The sequence below is a fragment of the Bubalus bubalis genome, chromosome 4, assembly GCF_019923935.1.
Source record: "Bubalus bubalis isolate 160015118507 breed Murrah chromosome 4, NDDB_SH_1, whole genome shotgun sequence".
Lineage (NCBI taxonomy): Eukaryota > Metazoa > Chordata > Mammalia > Artiodactyla > Bovidae > Bubalus > Bubalus bubalis.
In genome coordinates, this window is record NC_059160.1 from 96,686,254 (window position 1) to 96,709,390 (window position 23,137).

General features: G+C 40.4%; 1 protein-coding gene across 2 annotated transcripts in view; it reads right to left on the bottom strand.

The window, feature by feature from the left end:
• CRADD (CASP2 and RIPK1 domain containing adaptor with death domain) overlaps positions 1-23,137 on the bottom strand; it is a 193,585-nt gene that overhangs the window by 140,031 nt on the left and 30,417 nt on the right. The window contains exons 3-4 of one of the 2 annotated variants that reach the window (XM_045165491.1): positions 13,278-13,374; positions 4,038-11,380 (exon numbers count right to left, since the gene is read on the bottom strand). The exons of the other annotated variant lie outside the window; for it this stretch is intronic. Coding sequence (XP_045021426.1) covers positions 11,359-11,380; positions 13,278-13,374 — 119 coding nt within the window. The 3' untranslated portion in view covers positions 4,038-11,358. Of the gene's footprint in view, positions 1-4,037; positions 11,381-13,277; positions 13,375-23,137 lie in introns of those variants that run through there. 2 annotated transcript variants of the gene reach the window in all.

The window sequence follows — 23,137 nt, forward strand, 5'->3', positions numbered from 1 at the left end:
TCTCAGCCTCCTAAATACCCAAATGAAATTATATAATAAGCTTTATTTTCTCACTCCGAAATTCTTCCTGCGTCCAAATTGCTAATGCGGCAGGTTCCAGCTGCCTAAATTCCCTAAACAACATTCCCTGTTCCATAAAAAGCATGCAACTGCAAGCACAGCGGTCCTGCTCCAGTTCTGAGAACTAGAAACTGACTACCCAGTTCCTTGGCCTGGGAAGGCCATGAAACAGGCAACACGGACGATTTAAAGGTACACAATATCCAAGGTTCCACTGCACTCCCAGGCAGCCACGAGTGACCTAAGAGAGGCCACCCTCCATTTTAATTCGGTTACCTCTGCTCCATAAGAAAACACCCCTCCAATGCAGAGGGGTTTCAGGGGGCCCTGAAATGGTATTGCTTGTTATGAGTGCATTTGTTTCATGAAGAAAGGGCAGAGTTGCACAAAACACAGTTCTTCGTTATGTGACTTGAAAACCGTACATCCCAGAATAGCAAATCCAGTCAAGTGCAAGGTTTGGGTCCTTTCTTTCAAATTATTTAACACAACTTCCATGTTTACAAAACAGTCATTGATTTTTCTCTGACATATATAGTATATGCCCCTACCTCTGGCAAAAATACTACCCAAACTAACCTAAGAGACATAAATGCTTCATTTGGATTTTCCAGACTTAAAAGAAAGAGATCCCATAACCCACCTCAGCACTGCCAGACCTGACCACAGTCTTTGTAGTTGACAACCCAGCAGTATCTAATCACTGGGGAGTCCCTGCACCCGCCACGCTAGCCCACGTCTCTCTGTCTCTCCACGCACTGTCTCCTCTACTTGGGACACCCTCTCCAACCTTGGCCACAGAGCAAACTCGAATTTATTCTTCAATAGATGGCCTATGAAGAGGCTCACCTGTCCCAGATCTAACTCCATCCCTGCCTCCTATGTCACTTGTACACATAAATGCACTGCCTCTATCAGATAGCACCGTGTTCTTCATGTCTGTCTCCCCTGCTGGACTCAAATTCCTTGAGAAACTAATTGTTCTTGTATCTCCAGTGCCCTGCATATTTTGCACACACACACACACACACACACACACACAACCATGGTGCTATAAACAAGAACTAACCTGATGTGGTTGTGAAATGACTTCTAGCTTTTAAACGTAATGAGCCTAGTGCAAGGCTTATATAGATCCTGCTGGTTGAACCCAAGTCTATCATGCCATAGTCTGAAACCATTTGTTCCAGGTCTGTCCTCAGAGGAACAGAAAAACTGGTCACACTTCTCTGTCCTCTCTAGCATAATCAGATGGGGGTGGGAGCTGGGGAACAGGGGAATAATCAGGCTACCTAGTTACGTCCTAAAAGAAATCAGTGTGGAACTCAAGGAAATTATTGAATCTATCAAAATTTAACACATCTTTCATCAATCCATCAAAAATATTTGAAATGCCATTGATGGACATAAAAGAGAGAATTTACCATGGAGAACAAAACAACTCTAGGAGAAGGAAGAATCTGAGGGAGAGCTGGGATTAGGTGATGTTTTTAAGTGAAGATGGGAAAACATTAATGGTGGAAGTCAAAATGGAAAGTTTTGAACCTAAGGACTTTAGAGATCAGTTTGGTTTCTTTTTCTAGTAATAGGTTGACCACAGATAAGAATAATAGGAATGTGATTTCCCGATTCCCACCACGTCCTCCACTGCTGTTTAAGACTCCAGCAACATGCTTGCTCCGACAAATGCGAGTGCCATGTACAGATTCACACCATAGTTCCACTGCTGTGATTCTGCTTTGAGGTTCTCTTTCTTCATTTTAACAATTTATGTACCATAATCCTCAAAAGTTTTCCCCAGATGAGACCCAAGAGAGTGAGGCAAAAAACAGGGGCTAATATCTCTTGAGGACCTCTTACATGCGCCACTCACTTCGTATACCACTCTCCCAATAAACCCACTTGGAAGGCATTATTATTCCTATCCTCAATGCAGTTTTAAACCTGTGTCTCTCTGGTTCTATCTCCGGCATTCTTTCTCTAAATCATACTATCAGTTCAGTCATTCAGTTGTGTCTGACTCTTTCAGACCCCATGGACTGCAGCACTCCAGGCTTCCCTGTCCATCACCAACTCCTGGAGCTTACTCAAACTCATGTCCATTGAGTCGGTGATGCCATCCAACCGTCTCATCCTCTGTCATCCCCTTCTCCTCCTGCCTTCAATCTTTCCCAGCATGAGGGTCTTTTCAAATGAGACAGTTCTTTGCATAAGGTGGCCAAAGTACTGGAGCTTCAGCTTCAGCATCAGTCCTTCCAATGAATATTCAGGACTGATTTCCTTAAGGATGGACTGGTTGGATTTCCTTGCTGTCCAAGGGACTCTTAAGAGTCTTCTCCACCACAGTTCAAAAGCATCAATTCTTCGGCGCTCAGTTTTCTTTATAGTCCAACTCTCGCATCCATACATGACTACTGGAAAAACCATAGCTTTGACTAGATGGACCTTTGTTGGCAAAGTAATGCCTCTGCTTTTTAATATGCTATCTAGGTTGGTCATACCTTTTCTTCTAAGGAGTAAGCGTCTTTTAATTTCATGGCTGCAGTCACCATCTGCAGTGATTTTGGAGCCCAAAAAAATGAAGTCTGTCACTATTTCCATTGTTTCCCCATCTATTTGCCATGAAGTGATGGGACCAGATGCCATGATCTTCGTTTTCTGAATGTTGAGCTTTAAGCCAACTTTTTCACTCTCCTCTTTTTCACTTTCATCAAGAGGCTTCACTTTCTGCCATAAGGGTGGTGTCATCTGCATATCTGAGGATATTGATATTTCTCCCAGCAGTCTTGATTCCAGCCTGTGCTTCATCCAGCCCAGTATTTCGCATGATGTACTCTGCATATAAGTTAAATAAGCAGGGTGACAGTATGCAGCCTTGATGTATTCCTTTCCCGATTTGGAACCATTCTGTTCTTCCATGTCCAGTTCTAACTGTGGCTTCTTGACCTGCATATAGATTTTTTAGGGGTAGATAAGGTGCTCTGGTATTTCCATCTCTTAAAGAATTTTCCACAGTTTGTTGTGATTCACACAGTCAAAGGCTTTGGCATAGTCAATAAAGCAGATGTTTTTCTGGAACTCTCTTGCTTTTTCTATGATCCCACAGATGTTGGCAATTTGATCACTGGTTCCTCTGCCTTTTCTAAATCCAGCTTGAACATCTGCAAGTTCACAGTTCACGTTGAACTGTGCACTCTGGCTTGGAGAATTTTGAGCATTTCTTTGCTAGCATGTGAGATGAGTGCAATTGTGGGGTAGTTTGAGCATTCTTTGGCATTGCCTTTCTTTGGGATTGCAATGAAAACTGACCTTTTCCCAGTCTGTGGCCACTGCTGAGTTTTCCAAATTTGCTGGCATATTGAGTGTAGCACTTTCACAGCATCATCTTTAGGATTTGAAATAGCTAAACTGGAATTCCATCACCTCCACTAGCTTTGTTCGTAGTGATGCTTCCTAAGGCACACTTGATTTCACATTCCAGGATGTCTGGCTCTGGGTGAGTGATTGCACTATTATGCTTATCTGGGTCATGAAGATCTTTTTTGTACAGTTCTTCTGTGTATTCTTGCCACTTCTTCTTAATATCTTCTGCTTCTGTTAGGTCCATACCATTTCTGTCCTTTATCGAGCCCATCTTTGCATGAAATGTTCCCTTGGTATCTCTAATTTTCTTGAAGAGATATATAGTCTTTCCCATTCTATTGTTTTCCTCTATTTCTTTGCATTGATCACTGAGGAAGGCTTTCTTCTCTCTCCTTGCTATTCTTTGGAACTGTGCATTCAAATGGGTATATCTTTCCTTTTCTCCTTTGCCTTTAGCTTCTCTTCTTTTCTCAGCTATTTGTAAGGCCTCCTCAGACAACCATTTTGCCTTTTTGCATTTCTTTTTCTTGGGGATGGTCTTGATCCCTGCCTCTTGTACAATGTCATGAACCTCCATCCATAGTTCTTCAGGCACTCTGTCTACCAGATCTAATCCCTTGAATCTATTTGTCACTTCCACTGTATAATCGTTAAGGGATTTGATTTAGGTGGTAACTGAATGATCTAGTGGTTTTTCCTACTTTCTTCAATTTAAGTCTGAATTTGGCAATAAGGATCTATACTTTTTCTAATTTCAGCATTAAGAACACAAGAAGGCCACTTCAAAGGTAAGAGATGTCTCTCATTCATTCATTCATCCATTTATTCAATAGCTACTAAAAGCCAGAAACTGTGCTTCATTTTAGAATACAGGAAATAAACAAGTTCTGGTGCTTGACTTTAAACGCCTTAAAGTCTAGTGGGAAAAGGACACAAAGACACATAACTTGTTTTATTCAATTCTCCCCCAGTTCTGTACTGGGTCTTGTTTCTTCTGCCCCTCATCATTTTTTGCTGCTACTTTACTAACTTTCCAAATCTTAGCAGTGGCTTTCCCCTTTCTTATTTAAACATTAGTAAAACATGGGATACCTGCACCATTTCATAAACTGCCTGCATTGTTAGAATCAGATTCAAGAAGGGACTGAATAAAGCATAAATTTGCTTCAGCCAGTCTCTATTCCATATTTTTAGAGCATTTAATATAAAGCCCAGTGTTAGCTGGGGAAACAGTAGTGGAAACAAGATAACCAGAGTTCCTGCCTTCATAGAGCTTATCTGCTAAATTGGGAGGAAGCCAGCAAACAAATCCAGTAATTGTGACAGGCAGCTTTACGAAGAAAAACTACCCCAAGGACGGGCCCTGGGTACACATTCTTCTGTAGTAATATAATTCATTACTTCAGATTCTTGTTCTTTTGGTTTACCAAATGTAATATTATGATCAATTTTATACAACTTCTTAAACTTTTCTAATATTGCATAGTTTTGGTTATGTGTACCCAGTTTCTTAAAGAAATGAAACTAAAGGTAAAAACAAAGAGAGAAAGTATAAAAAGCCCTTAAGATGTTCTTTGAAATTTATTAGCTTTCATAGCAACGACAATAGTTATCATTCATTGAATATCTATTGCATTGCTCCAAACATAAGAGTTGGACACTTGGCCTATCACCTCTAATCCTCACAACATTTGACAAAGTAAGTATTACAGACCCTGTTTCACAGGGGAGAAAACTCGGGCTCAGCACGTAAGTGATCGGCCCAAGATTCTGGAATTATTAATGGACACAGCCTGGATTCAAACGTGCATCCATTACACAGTACAACATCCCTTCTTTCCATTATGCCACAAAATATTATAAAAAATATTCTGAATGAGATTGAACTATATAATTAGAGCAACCTGAGCATTTACTATGAGTCAGATGCTATTAAGATTTTTATGAGAATTATCTCATTTAGTCCTCTTAACAGCCCTGTAAGGTTGGTATTTCTGAGATGAAGAAACTGAGAGGGACTTAGAGAGATTGGGTAGCCTGCCAAAGGCCAACAAACTACCATGTAGTCGAACTTGTATTTTAACCTGGGTCTACCTGTGTCCAAAATGCATCTTCTTCACTGCTACAGAAGAGTTCCACTATTTAAATAGTATCAGTGTAACTTGCAGCTTTCAAAGAGAATGTCAAAACAGAATAGGGTCAATAAACCACTTTAAAGATAATTTAAAATAACTACTACATAAAGACACTGTCTCTAAGAGCCCATTACTAATCATTTGCTCAGTGATTGTCACCTTGTTCTGTTACCATAGATGGCCTCTAGAACTGTCTACAGTCAGCAATTTCACTACCAAGTGTTTTCCCTTTCATTTGGTAAGCAGTTTAAAAATCTATGTCTTAAACTGCCAGTTCAATCTAATGGGACTCAAATCCTTGCATCCAAATCCTCAAACATGACCAAAATATACACTCCTTAGTCCACAGTTCTCATCACTAAACAATGTGAATGGTTAGAAAGGTGCTGAAAAGCGCTGTGCAAACTGTTCACGTGCCTTATGTTAATTTCCACAGTTTTATAGTAAATTCTGGGTTATATCAAACCTTTTAATATATTCTCAACATGACTGCTTCCCTATGAGAAATAATACTTTTCTAAACCATTTTCTGGGGCAGGACTCCTCCTGTTTAGTCGCTCAGTCATGTCCAACTCTTTGCGAGCCTTAGGAGTGTAGCCCACCAGGCTCCTCTGTCCATGGGATTCTTCAGGCAAGAATACTGGAGTGGGTTGCCATGCCCTCCTCTAGGGGATCTTCCCAGCCCAGGGATGGAACCTGCATACCCTGTGTCTCCTGCATTGCAGGTAGATTCTTCACAAACTGAGCCTCAGCTACAATTTATAAAGACTACTTTTGAAAACTCTATTTATTATTAAGAAGATATCAGCCATCTGACCTTGATCTCCCAATTGGGCAAACGTGAATAGGACTTCCTTATATCTATTAGAAAGTTTATTCACGTCAATTTCACATTGACTGGATTTTGTAAGCCAAATAGCTGGCAAACTATGACTTCAAACACAATCAGTGAAAAAGAAGTCTGGCAATTCTTGGAAGAACACATAGGAAATCATATGTTTATGTAGACTCATGCCTGTGTCAACTTTCAAAGAGTAAAATGTAAGTACAGGAAGTACCTAAATACCTGCTAACAAAAGCAAATTTACAGACCTGGATGAGATCCCCAAGTTTCGTGCTTAATCTTCGAGTTGGGATGTTCCAGCAGTACCAGAAGATTATATATATTTTTAAGCACTTTGTAAAAACCAGAGTATATGTGTATAGCAAAAATAAATCAATAAATATTTCATAAAATATACAGAAAATAAGTCACTTATAATTACACGACTGTCAGCACTGTGTCCTGGACTTTCTTCTTGGCATATACACATACATAAACATTTTGAGTTTCTCAAATATAGGGTTGCGCCACATGTAATGTTTTGCAACCTGCTTTGTTTTACTTTGTTTTCTTTTTCTACCCAATAATAAGTTTGAGTAGGACAATATTTAACAATTAATAAATACAGTTCTATCTATGTCATCAGTTCTCCCCCAACCCACTTAACCCATCTTTCACTGAAGGACAAGTAAACTTCCTTCAACCTTGTGTTTTTATAAACAATACTGAATCGAATATCCTTGTACATATGAGAATGTCAGATTAGTCCTTTCAGATAAATTCCTAGAAGTAGAAATACTATGTCAAAGGATGTGACTTTTGATACATATTGCCAAACTGCCTTCTAGAAGGATCATGCCAATTGACACTCCCACCAGCCATAGAAAAGACTGCAGGCTTCTCCACATCCTGAGCTTCCCTGGCAATGAGGATCCTTTTTAAACCATTGCCAAAAACTAATACAATATTGTAAAGTAATTAAAAACAATTTTTTAAATAAATAAATAAAAGTTCAAAACAATAAATAAATAAACCATTGCCAATCTGATAGACAAAACAAATGGTAACTTCAGGTTGCTTTCATTTGCATTTTCACTTCATAAGTACACTGATACACTGAGGCAGTAAGTCAGTGTCTACTGAAAAGCAAGTACTTTGGAAGCTAAGAGTCCTGAGTTACAAAAGTCCTGCTTAAATGTGTGATCTAGGACAAGCTGCCTTGATTCGCTAAATCGTTAACATGTCTTTGCAAAGTGTAAATAACTGTACCTTAGTATTTCCTTAAGCATTACGGGTAAAGCCCTCAGCCCAGTCCCCAACACACAGTGAACACTCAATAAATAGCAGCCACCAGCTGTACTGGCTACAGGAGCTGGAGACGTCGTACAGTCCAAACTGCCGTCTGGTAGAATACTGGCAGCCATTTGTATTTCTTCTCTTGCAAATGGCCTTTTCATATAATTGGTCCTTTTTATGTGCTGGAGAATTCATCTTTTGCTTATTTATCTGTACGAGTTTGTTATAAATTATGGGTAATAACTCCTTGGCTGCTACTATACATGATACCAATATATTTCCCGTGTTGGCATTCATTTTTAACTTACTATTGTGTTCTTTGCTGTATAGAAGTTAATTTTTACATCATTAAATCTAATCTCTCTTTTCATCTTTTTAATTCTTCAGTTTCTACCACTGGTGTAATGCTTACAAAGACCTCCATATCACAAGATTATAAATACTGGGTGTATAGTTTATTGTTACTTTTACAGATTCTTTAATTTCTTAACAGTAAGATCTCTAATTATAAATCATTAGGAATTCTCTGGCAGTCCAGTGTTTAGAACTCTACCCTTTCACTGTTGAGGATCTGAGTTCAATCCCTGGTCAGGGAACTGAGTTCCTGCAAGCCATGCAGCACAGCAAAAAAAAAAAAAATTAATTTTGCTATAAAGTAGGGATTTAACTTTATTTCTTTTTGTCTTAAATGACTAGTATATAATCACAACATCCTTCAGAAATCCTGTCATCAATGATTTGAAATGTGCCAACTTTATGTAAAACAGTAGATAATTCCTTCTCTGAGATTCTGAAATCATAAAGATATTAAAAACAAAGAACTTTCTGGGTTTTTTTTTTTAAGTTTGGTACCGAAATTATGTGGTGGCAAAGCTTTACCTGAGGTAATGTTGATGCTATTTCTGGTCTTTATTCCACTTAGTGTCACTACTAATCAGTTTTGCTATGGAAATAAACATGTTTGACTATGAGATATTGCTTAAAAATCAAAATTCTGAAATATGTTTCAAATAAGGAACTGTGGGTTTGTACCAGGTTTCCATATGTATACACAAGTTTGTTTTTAGGCTAGCTCTAAATTCCATTCTAATTTCTTTTTATTCTGTTAACATGATAAAGTACATAGCTTGAAACACTAAGCTGACCTGCAGTTTCTGAGATAAATTTGGTAAAGATGTATTATCCTTTTTCTGTTTTGCTAGATTCAACTTGTCAATATTTTTTAAGGATTTTTACATCTATGGTTATGAAGTCTACATCTGTTCCTTAAAATGTCTTCATCAAGTTTCGGAATCCAGGTTATACTGACTTCTATTTTATATGCTATGTTGTTTTTACTATAGTTCACAATATCTTAATATTTGATGAGATAAAAATCTCCATTTTTCAGTCTTCATTCTTCCCAAACAATATTATTCTGGACTTATTTTAGCAAGTTCCATGGAGTAATCATCCCATTGCAAGTTCTGCTGTAATAGCATTAAATTTTAGACTAAGGTGGACAAAGTGATACTGATACATTAACTATATCAACTCTTCCAGCCAATATACATGGTATGTTTTTTCTCTATTTATTCAAGTGTTCTTTTATGTGCCTCAGTTAAGTTTGGAAGTCTTTTTCACATAAATTCTGACCAATTCTTATTAAGCATATTTCTATGTATTTTATAATCACCTTCACTTTTCAACTCTACTTCCATCTATGCTACTGGGTTTCATTAGTGTAAGGACCAACTGAAGATAACTGGTATAATTTCTGATATAATTCTATCCTTGGACAGGATGGAGTACCATGTCGAAGAAAGGAAGTGAACATTAGTATTTTGTTAAACAAACATTTATTGAACACATCATAGAAACTGAGTATTAAAACAGTGATAAGACAATCCCTGTCTTCAAGGGTTCACAGTCTAGGGAGATAAAAAAGAAAACAGACAAGCATAACGTAAGTTCTGTGTTAGAGGTGAGCCCAGGAGAACAACGCAATGTCCTCCTCCAGGAATATATTGGTCAGGAAAAGCTTCATAAAGAGCTCTCCCCAACCCCCAAGGGGGGTCCCAGTTTTCCCTTGAACATAGTTGGCAAGAAGAGGCACATCTCAAAGCTGCATTCAGTCCTCCAGACCCAATGAGTACCTTGATGCGGAGGCTGGCGTGCTCTGTCTTCCATGTCAGGACAAGGCAGAAAATCCCATCCGCTTGCAGGCTTCTCTGGCTGGCTCAGCCATCCTGGCTGCCCGTCGCTGAGCTGGGTGCTGGGCATAGTCGGTCAAGGGACCACACTTCCCATACCTCCCCTCCTCAATAACCTCAGAAGGCCACTGGTGTCAAGTTGAGTCATTAGAGTGTCAGTTACTAACAGGCCTGACTCTAGACTCCTCAAAGCTTGTGAAGTGCTACCATTTACTTCTACACAGGAACATTGTCTTCTGGGAGAAAACAGTTCCATTTCATGCCTAAGATGGTGAGAAAGCAAAGGAAAGCATAACCGCTGTGTGTTTCTTGGAGAGGGACAGGTTCTGGTATCCAAACAAGCAGACCTTGGAATGCCCAGGGACTCCCTGCTTGGAGGACTACTTACCCATCCTCCTCTGTTCAGTATGAACCGTGGAATTATCCCACAACCACAGAGCCCTCTGCAGAGTGACCTCAGGAAGCTGCACGTGCATGAAGAGGGCAAGAACACACACTCACTTGGGCTATCCTGAAGAGACCCCAGGGTTCTATTCGGTCATTTAAAAATGCATCTGGAAAGAATTCGCCTGCTCTGAACCCTGCCTGCTCAACAGCAAAACAAGTGAAAGCGACACAAAATGCTCAATCATGGTGATCTTTACGATTGCTGAGGCTGAAAGTTTTCCCACCTGAGCATCATAAATGAGACAAATTGCATAACAGGATAATAAGAGTTGTTGCTGAAAGATGCAATCGCAAAATAAAAGGACTTTTCAAAATCTGAGTATGGTTGGTAATTATCCAGGAAAGGAATATAAAGGAAAGCAATTCCAAGGTTCCTGCTTCTTCATGTTATCGTGACACTGTGATGGCCAAATGCCAAAGAGTACTCTCAGCTACAACAGACCTTCCTCTGTCTTCTTCGGCGGCAGCTCTATTCCTTTTGGTTAACTAGTGTGCTGTAGGTCACTGTCTTATCCGTCTAATCTCAAATGCCACAGTTCAGAAAGTTGTTACTTGTTCTTTCTTGCTATGACAACCAAACTTCTACCTGGTAAGATGCACAGCACAAAAGAACGGGGGAAACTAATAACTTATATAGTTCTTTATTGTCATGGCATGTATTTGTTTACCTGAATAAAGTTTTTCTCTGATAAGACAAGTACCCCTCCAAAAAAAAAGGGTACTAGTAAAGCTTGGTTCACTAATACAAAAAGTAAGACCTGAGAAAAATCAAATACGTAGTTAAATGTAAAAATGCATTGATGGTCCCAAATAAATAATAGATGCTCTCTAATGAAACCTAACAAAGTTAAAGAGGCTCAACTCATTAGATAGCTAAACCATTTACTTGTTGGCAGTTCAAGAACATTAACCACAAAAACAATCAGAGCTGCAGATTTTGCAAACATTCAGATGAGCTCAGTAGGACAGCACAGGTCTTAGAGTCAGCCTGGGGTCTCAATAATAGCACCATGATGTATTAGTTTTCAACCACTGGAAAAGTTCATCTCTCTGAACTTCTTTCGCTGCAAAATGGGGGAAATACCCACCTCATTAAGAGGTTAAGACAGAGGTATATAGAAAACCCAACAATGAAGAGACAGAGGAAGCATTCCACACAGAGCCAGTTCCCTATTCAAATTCTCTGCCCACTAAATGGTCAAAGCAAATGTCCCCAACTTCTCAACCCACAATGGACTCTTACTATTTCATATATCAAATTATTTCCATTATTACACACCAATCTCATTTTGCCTGACAATACTCCACAGGTCAATTCTCCTCTTCATCAAAACTTGCTTTTCTTATATATGTCCATTTCCTTGCTCTCACAAATTCCATCACAACACTGCCACCACCATCATTTCCCAAAATATAGTTCACAGGGGATTTTGCTGAGAGCAGTGGGGTAGTGGGCAGGGAAGAGGGGAGTCTTGAGCCTTCAGAAGAGGTAGTGGAAACTGGTTCAATTTTCATTTTTACAATCCATCAATAGTATTTTTTTTGCTTCAAAACAGAACCCTTTTAGATTATGCAACTGCATATCTAAGGAGTATGTGAAGCAGTGAGTGACAATCAGATACTCAGCTGAACACTGCCAGTAACCAAGGTGGCTTAAAGCTATTTTACTCTTAGACATACATTATTTCACTGATACTTGTAATGGGCCATTGGTTTAAAAAAATAACCACAGGGAACACTGATAGGGGAATAAAACAAAACGGGAGATGAATGTAAAAATTATAAGGCTGTTCCTTACAAGTTTTACAACCATTTACTCAAAATTCCTTTGCAATAACACAAAATGTCTAAACCTACATTAAAAGGATCCAAGATAGTGACAATTATATCCAATGTGCCCTATCACTTGGGAATATGCTTTCCTTGCTAGTGAAGTTTGTAAGGTAGAGGGGCAAAGTGAGATGCAAAGAGCTGACTCATTTGAAAAGACCCTGATGCTGGGAAAGATTGAGGACAGGAGGAGAAGGGGGCGACAGAGGATGAGATGGTTGGATAACATCACTGACTTGATGGATATGAGTTTGGGTGGACTCCGGGAGTTGGTGATGGACACAGGGAGGCCTGGCGTGCTGTAGTTCATGGGGTCGAAAAAAGTCGAACACTACTGAGCAACTGAACTGAACTGAACAAGTAATTTATGTGCTCAGTCGCGCAGTCATGTCCAACTCTGCAACCCCATGGACTGCAGTCCACCAGACTCCTCTGTCCATGGGATTTTCCAGGCAACAATACTGGAGTAGGTTACCATTTCCTCCTCCAGGGGATCTTCCCGACCCAGGGATCAAACCCATGTTTTATATCAGAATCAAAGATGTCAACTTCTCTGGTCCTCCGTTTTCTCATCTTTTTTTTTAATATTTATTTTTATTTATTTATTTGGCTGTGCCGGGTCTTAGTGGCGGCATGCAGGATCTTTTAGTTGTGGCATGTGGAATCTAGTTCTCTAAGTAGGTATCAAACCTGGGCCCCCTGCATTGGGAGTATGGAGTCTTAGCCAATGGACCACCAGGGAAGTCTCTCCCACCTTTTAAAAGGAGTTGTTGACTTGGCAGTGGCACCCTCAGTCACACGTGAGGCTAATATGTGGCGGACTCTGCTCTTCAGGCTAACTCAACCACCACCCCAACCTTCTTCTCTTGTACTGTCTCCATTCTAGAGGCTAGGACAACAAACATTCGCTTGCAGCAAGGAGTGGCCACATGACTGTTTCAGCCAATGAAACAAAAGAGGGGGTGTGCTGGTAATTTCTGAAAAGACTACTGCTTTTCCGATAAAAGTGACAGATGTGTCAGGAGCCACTCCTTCTCCCAGCTTCCAGTCTTATAGCTGCACTGTTGGTAGCGGCAGTCACCTTGCTACCAGGAGGAAAAGAGAAGCCAAGAGAAGAACAAAGACACTCACCCAGATGCCTTTGAGCCATGAACCAATGACAGAAACACTCGCCCTGAGGCCTTTGAGCCAATGAACCAATGCCAGAAGCAGCTGACTTCCAGACTTCCTGTTAAACGATTTAAAGGGATCTTGACTCACTTTGCCATTGCCAGTTTGGTGGATTTTGTCCGTTTGCTTGACTTGTTGGCAAGCACATTCCCGACCGATGCACTATTCACCAGATTCACAGAATCAAATGTTTGTCTGTAACCAAGAATGCAAAGCTCCTCAACTAAAAAACACTCAAATGAGAGTTTAAAGGAAAAGGACACAAAGAGTGAAGGAAATTTTGTTTTCTTCTCCTGCCCACAGAATCCATCTATTTCATATTTCTATAAAACCAGCCCTTGGCCTGATTTCATTTCAGGATCAGAATCTCGGGGTTGGGAAGGGAATTCATTTTAACCACCTGAGCTCTCTAAATAATCTTTGAAGCCGCAACTTAGCTGCTGCTTGAATAATGCATGAGGGATATAATAATGATTACGGGTTTGCTACATCTAGGAGGAGCCCATAACCATATCTGGACAACTTTAGAAACATCTTTCTCATATTAACCTGACATTTCCAGCTATTTGTCTTCCTTCCACCTTCTGAAAAATATACAACAGACAGAACCTCTGCTATGAATGAGAGCCATCCAAATGGATGAAAGCAGCTGTCCTATCACCTCATTGCACACCTGTGTTCACCAACATCCTTTACCTTGCCTCCTGGGAGAGGCAACAGGTTCTAATGCAGCACCATCCAACAATGCACGCTACATACACAATTATAAGTTTTATGTTGACCTAGCAGTCACATTTTTTAAAGAAAAATGAAGTATAATTAATCTTGATAATATATTTTAGGTAGCCCAATTTATCAAAAAATCTTTTCACTTCAACAGATACTCAGAATAACGTAAATAATGAGATATTTTACTTTTTTTTCTTTTGGTACTAGGTATTTGAAATTCAAGACACACTTTTCCACTACAGGACATACCGGTTTGGAGCAGTCACAGTTTCATTATTCAACAGCCACGCATGGTGGAGGCTGCCATATAGGAAAGCACAGGTCTGAGGGAAGAACGTGCTGTTTCTTATAGATGGACAACATGCACTGCTCGGTTAATCAGATAAATTGGCAAAATGTCACAGTGACAAGTTTCTTGACCTAGAGTACTGCACAGATCTCTTTTAAAGGAGTAGGAAGGAGAATCAAATCTCATGGACCTCTGTGGCTATGTCCTTGAACTTCCAGGGGTCAATGTTCCCCAACTGAGAAAGTGTCTTTAAAAGTGCCTCTTTTTTTTTTTTTTTTTCCAGTTTATCCTCAAAATAAAAATATACAAAAAAGTCTCTATGGCATATAGAATCTGAGAAGCTCTAAGATCCCAGTTTGAAAACACCCTTGGAACAGAATCAGGGGGTCTTTATTTTCATTTTGATTCTGCCACCAAACTAAGAAGTATGGGAAAAAATCAGTTTATTTTTCTAGGCCTCTTTTCTTAAACAGAGTTCCACTTTGCCACTAAGCAACACTGTTAAGCATTCAAAAATCATCCTTTCAATAATCCACTCTAGAACTCTGCCCACAAATAGCATAAAGCTCCTTCTCAGTCTATGGTTTGTTTGTTTTTAATATTTTTATTTTATTTTTTGGCTGTACCATGTGGCATGAGAATCTTAGTTCCCTGAACAGGGACTGAACTTGTGCCCTCTGCAGCGGAAGTGTGGAGTCCTAACCACTGTATCACCATAGCGTTCCCAAGTCTATGGTTTTTGAACCCATACCCCTCACTACTGAAAATCAGGATTGCATTTACCTTCCTTCATAATTCTGACATTTCTCCACTTTTCAAAATTCCATAAAAATAAAACAATATCTCCAATTACAATTACTAAAATACAATTCTTCTGGAGCAAAATATCTTACACTCATTTTGCACAACTAAATAATCTCTTACAATCCACTCAGCTTTCTCAAGCTTTAATTGTATGTTACCATGAATTTTACTGACCTGTTCAGGATGACCATTCTGTCTTTGATTTACTCATTTTACAGATACATGCTAAAGATACACTGCATATGCCAACACAATGGGAATACGAATGGGACATGAACAAGACAGGCAAAATCAGTTCCTGCTTGCAAAGAGAGGACAATCTAGAGCTGGATGAAAGAAATTAAATGAGCAGGACAACTTCAGGTAGTAAACCATGGTATAATAATGCAGCTCACATTTGTGCAAGAAAGGGAAAGTGAAAGCTGCTTGGTCATGTCTGACTCTTTGTGACCCCATGGACTATACAGTCCATGGAATTCTCCAGGCCAGAATACTGGAGTGGGTAGCTGTTCCCTTCTCCAGGGGATCTTCCCTTCTTCTCAGGGATCAAACCCAGGTCTCCCGCATGGCAGGGAGATTCTTTACCAGCTGAGCCACAGGGAAGCCCAAGAAGATTGGAGTGGGTAGCCTATCCCTTCTCCAGCAGATCTTCCTGACCTAGGAATTGAACCGGGGTCTCCCGCATCACAGGCCAATTCTTTATCAACTGAGCTATCAGGAAAGCCCACCATGTGTGAGATATCCTTCTAAATATTAACTTATGAATCCTCATTACAGCTTTATGAAGTATATGCTGTTATTATCAACCTCATTTTCATTTTTTTTATTTTTTGAAGTTGACCAACTCCAGATGTCTTTATTTACAATAGTCATCTGAGGGGGATCATTACCTCAGGATTCAAATTCACTCTTACATACCAGGCTGTATATTGTCACCCTGCTTATTTAACTTACACACAGAGTACATCATGTGAAATGCCAGGCTGGATGAAGCACAAGATGGAATCAAGACTGCTGGGAGAAATATCAATAACCTCAGATATGCAGATGACACCACACTTGTAGCAGAAAGTGAAGAAGAACTAAAGAACCTCTTGAAAAGTGAAAAAGGAGAGTGGAAAAACTGGCTTAAAAATCAACATTCAGGAAACTAAGATCATGGCATCTGGTCCCATCACTTCATGGCAAATAGATGGGGAAACAGTGGAAACAGTGAGAGACTTTATTTGGGGGGGTGGGCTCCAAAATCACTGCAGATTGTGACTACAGCCATGAAATTAAAAGATTCTTGTTCCTTGGAAGAAAAGCTATGACCAACCTAGACAGCGTATTAAAAAGCAGAGATATTACTTTGCCAACAAAGGTCCATCTAGTCAAAGTTGTGGTTTTTCCAGTAGTCATGTATGGATGTGAGAGTTGGACTATAAAGAAAGCTGAGCACTGAAGAATTGATGCTTTTGAACTGTGGTGTTGGAGAAGACTCTTGAGAGTCCCTTGGAGTGCAAGGAGATCCAACCAGTCCATCCTGAAGGAAATCAGTCCTGAATATTCATTGGAAGGACTGACGCTGAAGCTGAAACTCCAATACTTTGGCCACCTGATGTGAACAACCGACTCATTTGCAAAGACCCTGATGCTGGGAAAGATTGAAGGCGCGACGAGAAGGGGATGACAGAGGATGAGATGGTTGGATGGCATCACTGATTCAATGGACATGAGTTTGAGTAAACTCCAAGAGTTGGTGATGGACAGGGAGGCCTGGCATGCTGTAGTCCACGGGGTCGCAAAGAGTCGGACACAACTGAGCGACTGAACTGAACGGACCAGGTCCCAGGATTACTGAGGAGTTTCCCTTCTCCTTAAAGTCCCCTGAAAAATGTGAACAGCCTGGCTGCTTGCTGCTAAAGCTCTGTTCTGAATTTCTCACAAAATGCTCCATAATTACCCAACTCATCAGGAGCTATATGAGTTCGACTAAAACTTTGGCACCTGGCATACTAGCACTCCGGTGTTAGGTCAACTTGATACCTCCTCCCTCTTTCTTACAATAATTTTTATAATTCGACTTTCTAGGTCACTAGTTTCTGATCAGCCCCATTTTTATACCTGAGAAAACAGAAACAGGTTCAGTCAGGTCAGATCTCTCTGCTCATCTGGAACCAGACACACAGAGATCTAGAGAAAGCGTATTCCAGAGAGACGGAACAGCAAGTGTAAAGGTCCTAGGGTGGGATGGACACGGGAGAATGAACCTGGGAGACTCCAGGCATAGAAAAAAACCAAAACGTGGCTAAAACATAAAGCAGGGGAGAACAGTCATAGGAGGGGAAGTTGAAGAGGTGGGAACAGGAGCCAATTTATGATGAGTCTGTATTTTATTACAAGTACAATGGAAACCCACTGGGGTATTTTAAGCTGGAGAATGACATGATCTGGTTACATATTTTAAAAAAGATCTCTGGATGCTGTGGGGGAAAAGGGAATCAAAGAAGCCAGTTAGGAGAGAGAAACTGGAGGCCAAACAGCTGAGTTACCTCAAGTTTTCCTCTGCCATCTATTAACATTAAATATCAGCTTCTGCTTCGTGGTCTGTGCTTACCTGTCCTGCTGCTAGAGTCACTTGCTCTAAGTTACCCTGAGAACCAGAGAAGAGTTCAGAACCACTTTTCAGATCTTTTGGCTTCTGATTCCAACCTCCACTCAAACCAAGGGAACACGTACAACACAATATAAAGACAAGTAGAGCAGAAAACGAGGTCAACAGTCAGTATTTATCTTCAGAAACTACTCAATTATGTCCAAAATATTCACAGCACTTCTCTATATAAACAATTCACAACTCAAAACTGAACAGTTCAAATCAAACTCAGAGGCTTGGGAGTTGACTAACATCATTCTACTTCCCACTGAAAAGACAACATTAATGAATATCTAAGCATGCTGATGTATGTTGCCTGTAAACAATGCCATAATAATCTCTCCCATCCCTGAATATGCATGCTCCCCATGCCATTGAGGAATGACATTTACTTCCTCTCTCTCTGAATTTGTGGCTCACGTCACAAAATGTGGTGGAAGTGATGATGTGTCAGGTCCAGATCTAGGCCTCAAGGAAAGAGGCCACCTCCATCTCCACATGCTGGGAATCCAGCCACCATGCTATAAGGAGGCTGGCCTAGAAACCAGAGGAAATGAGGCCTTATTGAGGAGAACACAGGCATGCCTTGTGTAGCCAATACCAGTCCCAGCCAAGCTCTGAAACCGAAAGCATATGGTATACTGATGACACTAGCCAATACCATGTGGAACAAAATAACAACCCAGCTGAGTCTGGTCAACTCACACATTGTGAGAAATAATAGACTGTCATTGTCTGAAGCCACTACATTTTATGGTGCTGTATTATGCAGCAAGAGATAATGAAATAAAACATATAACATGTAAACTGTTGATTCTATGGGCCTTTTGCAAATCATGAATGCAATCTGAGGAAGTTAAACAGATCAAAACAACCAGAAAAATCCATGGATGAAGATACCTCATTATTATTTAGTTTCCTTGGGAATTTGGCATTGTTTCTGATTTTTAGGCATACGTTACTTGTTTTACATAAGGACTCTAGTTTCTATATTTAATTAAAATTAAAGTTTTTACTTAAGAATCTCTTGTGTACTGTATACATAATAGATGGGCACAATAAAGGACAGAAATGTCATGGACCTAACAGAAGCAGTAGATACTAAGAAGAGGTGGCAAGAATACACAGTGAAAGTGAAAGTGAAGTCGCTCAGTCGCGTCCGACTCTTTGCGACCCCATGGACTGTAGCCTACCAAGCTCCTCTGTCCATGGGATTTTCCAGGCAGAAGAACTATACAAAAAAGATCTTCATGACCCAGATAACCATGATGGTGTGATCACTCACCTAGAGCCAGATATCTAGGAATGTGAAGTCAAGTGGGCCTTAGAAAGCATCACTACAAACAAAGCTAGTGGAGGTGATGGAATTCCAGTTGAGCTATTTCAAATCCTAAAAGTTGATGCTGTGAAAGTGCTGCACTCAATATGCCAGCAAATGTGGAAAACTCAGCAGTGGCCACAGGACTAGAAAAGGTCAGTTTTCATTCCAATCCCAAAGAAAGGCAATGCCAAAGGGTGTTCAAACTACCACACAACTGCACTCATCTCACACGCTAGCAAAGTAATGATCAAAATTCTCCAAACCAGGCTTCAACAGAGTACATGAACCATGATCTTCCAGATGTTCAAGCTGGATTTAGAAAAGGCAGAGGAACCAGAGATCAAATTGCCAACATCCTTTGGATTATTGAAAAAGCAAAAGAGTTTCAGAAAAACATCTAATTCTGCTTTATTGACTACGCCAAAGCTCTTGGCTGTGTGGATCACAACAAACTGTGGAAAATTCTTAAACAGATGTGAATAGCAGACCACCTGACCTGCCTCCTGAGAAATCTGTATGCAGGTCAAGAAGCAACAGTTAGACCTGGAAATGGAACAACAGACTGGTTCCAAATTGGGAAAGGAGTATGTCAGGCTGTATACTGTCACCCTGCTTATTTAACTTATATGCAGAGTACATCATGAGAAATGCTGGGCTGGATGAAGCACAAGCAGGAATCAAGATTGCTGGGAGAAATATCAATAACCTCAGATATGCAGATGACACCACACTTATGGCAGAAAGTGAAGAAGAACTAAAGAGCTTGATGAAAGTGAAAGAGAATGAAAAAGTTAGCTTAAAACTCAACGTTCAAAAAACTAAGATCATGGCATCCGGTCCCATCACTTCATGGCAAATAGATGGGGAAACAATGGAAACAGTGACAGACTACTTTTTTGTGCTCCAAAATCACTACAGATGGTGATTGCAGCCATGAAATTAAAAGACACTTGCTCCTTGGAAGAAAAGCCATGACCAACCTAGACTGTATATTAAAAAGCAGAGACATTACTTTGCCAACAAAGGCCCATCTAGTCAAAGCTATGGTTTTTCCAGTAGTCATGTATGGATGTGAGAGTTGTACCATAAAGAAAGCTCTGAGCACCAAAGAATTGATGCTTTTGAAAACTGCAGTATTGAAGAAGACTCTTAAGAGTCCCTTGGACTGCAAGGAGATCCAACCAGTCCATCCTAAAGGAAATCAGTCCTGAATATTCATTGGAAGGACTGATGCTGAAGCTGAAGCTCCAATACTTTGGCCACCTCATGCGAAGAACAGACTCACTGGAAAAGACTGAAGGCAGGAGGAGAAGGAAACAACAGAGGATGAGATGGTTGGATGGCATCACCGACTCAATGGACGTGAGTTTGAGTAAGCTCCAGGAGTTGGTGATGGACAGGGAAGCCTGGTGTGCTACAGTCCATGGAATCGCAAAGAGTCGGACACGACTAAGCGACTGAACTGAACTGATGTACTGTATGGGGAAATAAAAGATGAACTAGACCCAGGCTCTACCCTCTAAAAGTTTATATTCAAGTGAAAGAAACAAATACTTCCAGTTGAAGCAGAATGTCCTTATGTGATAATCAAGTCATGTAAATATTAAGTACAATGGAGGAAATGGAGCATTCACATGGAATTTCAATGTCAAGACAAAACACAGGATATTGCAGAAAGAAATAGGAGCAAAGACAAAGATGTGGTATAGTACAGAGTATTTTTCAGGAATGGCAAGTTCACCTACAACAGAAACCAGGTATGACCCAGCCATTCTAGTCAAATAAATTGCTCCCTGTATAAGCCCTAATTTAGTGCTTATCACATGGAACTAAGAAGAGGGTGGTCTAAAGGACCCAAGGTTGTAAAACGACAACCTCTGATGTCAGCATACTGAAACAGATGATTTATGAATGTACCATGCACACTTTCATTTCTCTTTCACTGTATCCTGCAGTTAGCCAGCCACATCATCTGTTCTTCACTTTAAGTCCTTCTGCTGTTTCAAGGTTCTCCATTCACTTACTCATTTATTCATTCAATTTTTTTTTTTATTGGGCACCAGCTACTTGCCGGGCATTGTTCTTGGTGTTGAGGATACAATAATGAACAAGGCAGACAACAGCCCTGCATTTGTGGAGACAAACAATGATGAAGGATAGGAAGCAGACAGGGTAGGTAGTCAGAGAAGACTTGAGAAAAGCACATTAGCCCAGAGATCTGATCGTACTAAGAAAAGAAACCATCAGAATATCTTGGGAAAGAGCATTCCAGACAGAAAAACATGCAAACAGAAAGGTCCTAAAATGCCTGCATATTCAAGGAAGGAGGCCAGTGAGTGAGGACAAGAGAGGCAGAAAAGGAGCTGAGAGAAAGCGGGGAACCAGGTCACATACGGACTTGCAGGTAATGGATTCTGGTTTCATTGGGATGGGAAGCCTTTCTTCTTACACCCTTTTCCAGCCCCAACAGCCTCTACTGATCACTTCTTGTACACATTTCACTTGTACTTATAATTGCTACTCAGTCTATGGATTTCTATTCATCTCTTATGCATCAGTCCTATTTTCTCAACTATGTCTCAAGGACAAGAATTATGTCATATTCTCCTCTACATTCCTAGGGCCTGGCACCCAGTGGAACTCAATAAATCTCTTTGGAAGGTGATAATGATGATGTAATCCCTTAGAGTCCTTTCCAGCTGTAAGATCTATGATTCCTTTGAACTGTTTCGACAAGCTAGTTTGCCCAATGACTCAGAGGATTGACATCTTTCTAGATATTATGAGATTACAGTCATGCCACTTTTAGGGCATTAAATGTCTGGAATGAATGACATCAGAGTTTTTCTTTAAATGAAGACTACATCACTTGGAACAGTGGTCCCAGTACATGGAACTACTTATTAGTATTTATACTTTAAGCCATATGAACCTTAGGAGAGGCATTAATTGCAATTAAATACACACTATCCTGATGTGATTCCATCATCAGCTATCAAACACAGCCTCAAATTTTTTGCTTCTTCTCCCACTGAAAGGTGAAGGGTAACTCCCCTCACTCTGAGTCTGAGTTGTTCTTAGTGACTTAACCAATCAAATGCAGGGAAAGTGGTATTCTGGGACTTACAGGGATATGTCATAAGAAGGCTTGACCCTTAAAGTTTCCACCCACACCTTTTGGAAATGCTCCCTCTAAACACCCAGCTGCCATGTTGTGAGTAACCCAAGTACATGGAGAACCCCATGGCAGTGCTGAGACTAACAGCCCCCAACCAAGTCCCCTGCCAAGAGCCAGCACCGACCATCAGCCATCACCCCCCCACCCAGGCACCAGATGCAGGAGTGAAAAAGCTTTCTGAGAAGCAGATCCTCCAGCTCCAGCCACCTCAACCAACAGCATGCATATCAGAGACAAACCACCCAGTTGAGCCCTTCCTGAATCCCTAACCTTCAAAACAAAACAGTTGCTTGAATCTGCCAGGTTTGGGGGTAGCTTGTTATATAGCAGATTTTTTATTTTAAAAAGAAAAGAATCATCATAGAACATCACTACTCTCAGAGTGCCTCTCCATTGATTTTTTATTAAAGTGACAGATACATTCAGTCCAAGATTTGTCCTAAATCCAACAACTGCTCTGCTCAGAGATTTGATTTTTAGGATATGAAGAACACAAATTAGGTAACTTTGAATGAGTACCCTGAATCAATCTTACTTAATAAGATTGCAGGTCAACAAAAGTCACCTGAAAATTATCCAGTGCAAAAGCCATAGCCATAAACTGAATTATACAGATCACAGAATTACGCCATTGGGAAAATCATGCACAGTTGCACTCAGTCACCCTGCAGGCAAGATCAGATCAGATCAGTTGCTTAGTCGTGTCCGACTCTTTGCAACCCCATGAATCACAGCACGCCAGGCCTCCCTGTCCATCACCAACTCCCGGAGTTCACTCAGACTCACGTCCATCGAGTCAGTGATGCCATCTAGCCATCTCATCCTCTGTCGTCCACTTCTCCTCTTGCCCCCAATTCCTCCC